Genomic DNA, 2,619 nt, shown 5'->3' on the forward strand with positions numbered 1-2,619 from the left:
ACACACACACACGGGAAATGCGTGAAACCAAAGCTCGGGAGACGCTGGCTATCAGATAACCAAGAGCAATGATCCGGGAGCGGGAAAAGGAAGGAGGCGAGCCCTGAAACGACCCCGGCTTACTGTGCGCAGAGAGCCGCTCCGGACGGAGCCCCGCAGAGGCCCCGCCTTGACGGGCCAGAACCGAGAGTCCAGGAGATTGAGCCGGCAGGGCGGAGGACCACAGACGGGAGAGCTGCAGAGGCAGCGAGTGCCGCGTGTCCGAGGGGGAGGAGGCTCCCCGAGGCCGGGGAAAGGACCGCGTGCGAGGAGGAAAGCTACCTATGGCCGGCGCTCGGGCGGGATAGGGACCGGTAGCTGTCCCTGCCGGCCAGGATGGGAAGCGTCCCAGTTCAGGAGGCCTCAGGTACGCAGAAGGGTCTTGCCTCGGGAGCGTGGACAACTGGATTCGACACCCAACGCTGCTCGGGTCCCACTAATTCTGAAAAGCAAGGCTCGGAAGAACCACAATGTTTCCAAATAGCAGCGTCCCGGGACGGTGCTCCTGGGTAGGAATCAAACACAACCACCACCACCGCAGCCCCAAGGGTAAGACACGCAATGCCTGGCACCCCGTCTGAGATCATGAGGCCCGCAGAGCAGCAGGGACGTGCCTGCAGGCTCCTAACGGGGAGGAAGCCATCAAGAGCTGGCTTACTTGTCAGTAAAAGGCGTGCAGACCGTAAAGGAAGGAAGGAAACCTCGCTGGCTTACAGCGATCGTGACCACGCACGATCACGACCTCGCACGTAGGCCCTCCGATGGAGTCCGCGTGACGCCAGAAGCCCTGCTCTGCAAGGTTCCAAGATGCAAGCTGGGTGGAGGGAGCTAGCCACCCCCCACGCCGCCCCCCAAACCCTTAGCCAGTGGTCACACCACTTCTGTGCTCCTCTGGAACGAGGCCAGCGAGCCACCCATTCCCTGTTCTAGTTGTGCCCTGTTTATTGGCCTGGTACAAAAGGAGCCTTCCATCTGGGTGGGAAGCCAGCCTAGTGGCTGGTGACGCCGGGAGACCAGACGTCTGGTCGGACGGCATCTCTCCCGGAGAGCAGCTGTGTACCGTAGACCGAGGAGCCGAAGAAGAACACGCGGAGTGGGTCACGTGGCAGTTCTACGCTCGGACTCCATCTGAGGGAAACAGGCATTCGTGCAAAGACTTATGTCCGAGAATCCCATTGAATCTCTACCCGTAACAGGGGCAGAGCTGACAACCACCTCACTGCTCAACGTGACATCACGATACGTGTTATGTAGCTACCGGACAACAGGTTTTGAAGAGTTTTTAGGGAGTGGGAAAGCTGGTACGCCACGAGAAAAAATGAAAGATCAGGCGACAAGTTGACGCTAAACTGGAAAACGTATACGCTATGTGGTGTTGTACGTTTAATGTGTAAATACAAGCAGGAACATATTCCAAAACGTCAGCAGTATTTAGTGCTGAATATAGGGCCCGGTTTTCCTCTTCCTAAGCCGTCTTCAATAAACCTGGGCTGCTGGACGACGAGACCCAGAACCTCCCCTCCACCACCGGGACAAAGGCAAGAACGGCCGGAGGCGCAGTAGCTGAAAAGAAACTCAGACACAGTACAGTGACTCAATTTCATGTTTCGCAGTAACAAACATTCTAGCGGGAAGGAACCAAGTAGACCGAGAGGCCGGAACCCGCAGAACATTAGATCCTGATGAGAAAGGGACGACGACTCCGAGTGTCAACCCCGGTGCCCTGCCCAGTGAGGGCCGCCAGGTTAGGCCGAGGCCCCCTTTCCCGGGCCTAGGCTTCGCGGAGGCCGGGCCCTCAAGGCGCGAATGTTTCGCATCACCAGGGGAAGCCGTTCCAGGAAGGAGTTGACGGAAATTCCGAAGGAAGCGGGGTCTTCGGCAATCCATCGACTGAAAGTGAGGGAAAAGGGAGATCCGGTTACAGGGGAGAACTGGTGCGGAGGGGCCGGGCAGCGGCCCCCGTCTTACACCAAAGGCGCGCGTGCGTCAGTGCCTCCACGACTGCCCTCTAAGGCACAGGTGGGACCACAGCACCTGCCGCCCCCCGGCCGCCACCACCCCTCGCGCGCATACTCTCCCGGGACTGACACGGCCAGGGCGCTGCCTCTCACGGAAAGCTGCTTCTGAGCCACCCCTCGGAGGCGTTGGACATGTGTGGTCAGGGTCCTGCGGGCCATCTCTGCCTCCAGGGGCGACTGGAAAGGCACAGTGAGCACGCTGGAGGGGGACCAGGTTAAGGCACCACGGGCTGCTGGGAGGCGTCCCGATCACTCAGAGGTCCGCTTCTGCCCCGGGGACGCCCGCGCTCCCTCCCGCCACCTCCGCCCACGCCGCGGGCCCTCGGGCACCCACTGCCCCTGTCCCGCCCACGTCCATCTGCTGCCCGGGCGGCTGCCGCGCTCCCCCGCCCCACCAACGGCCCCGGCCCACAGAGGCTCCGCGGGAAGGATACAACTCCAGCAGTCTCGAAGATGTCATCGCCGCGGGTGCCACGTCTCCACCGGGTGCCAGGGCCCTCGGTGCCCGCTCGGCCTGGGGACGGGCGCCGGCCCCCTCATCCGCCGCCCCCTCGCGGCCAGG

At 61.8% G+C, this 2,619-nt stretch overlaps 1 protein-coding gene across 1 annotated transcript; it reads right to left on the reverse strand.

Annotated features, from left to right (window-relative positions):
- Window positions 1-1,624: 1,624 nt before the first annotated feature.
- Window positions 1,625-2,611, reverse strand: LOC144229431 (EKC/KEOPS complex subunit Lage3-like). Its single transcript, XM_077761474.1, has 3 exons — window positions 2,492-2,611; window positions 2,128-2,256; window positions 1,625-1,929 (listed from the first exon to the last, which is right to left on the reverse strand). Exons 1-3 carry the CDS (start codon window positions 2,515-2,517, stop codon window positions 1,785-1,787), a joined length of 300 nt encoding a protein of 99 aa, XP_077617600.1. The 5' UTR covers window positions 2,518-2,611; the 3' UTR covers window positions 1,625-1,784.
- Window positions 2,612-2,619: the final 8 nt, after the last annotated feature.

The sequence above is a fragment of the Crocuta crocuta genome, unplaced genomic scaffold (assembly GCF_008692635.1).
Source record: "Crocuta crocuta isolate KB4526 unplaced genomic scaffold, BGI_CrCroc_1.0 scaffold1935, whole genome shotgun sequence".
In the NCBI taxonomy this organism is placed as follows: Eukaryota; Metazoa; Chordata; class Mammalia; order Carnivora; family Hyaenidae; genus Crocuta; species Crocuta crocuta.

Coding starts and splice junctions, on each gene's coding strand:
- LOC144229431 (XM_077761474.1), bottom strand. CDS start 2,517: ATGACATCTTCGAGACTGCTGGAGTT. Junction 2,257..2,491: donor TCTTCGAGACTGCTGGAGTT/GTATCCTTCCCG, acceptor GTCCCCCTCCAG/CGTGCTCACTGTGCCTTTCC. Junction 1,930..2,127: donor AGAGGCAGCGCCCTGGCCGT/GTCAGTCCCGGG, acceptor CCTCACTTTCAG/TCGATGGATTGCCGAAGACC.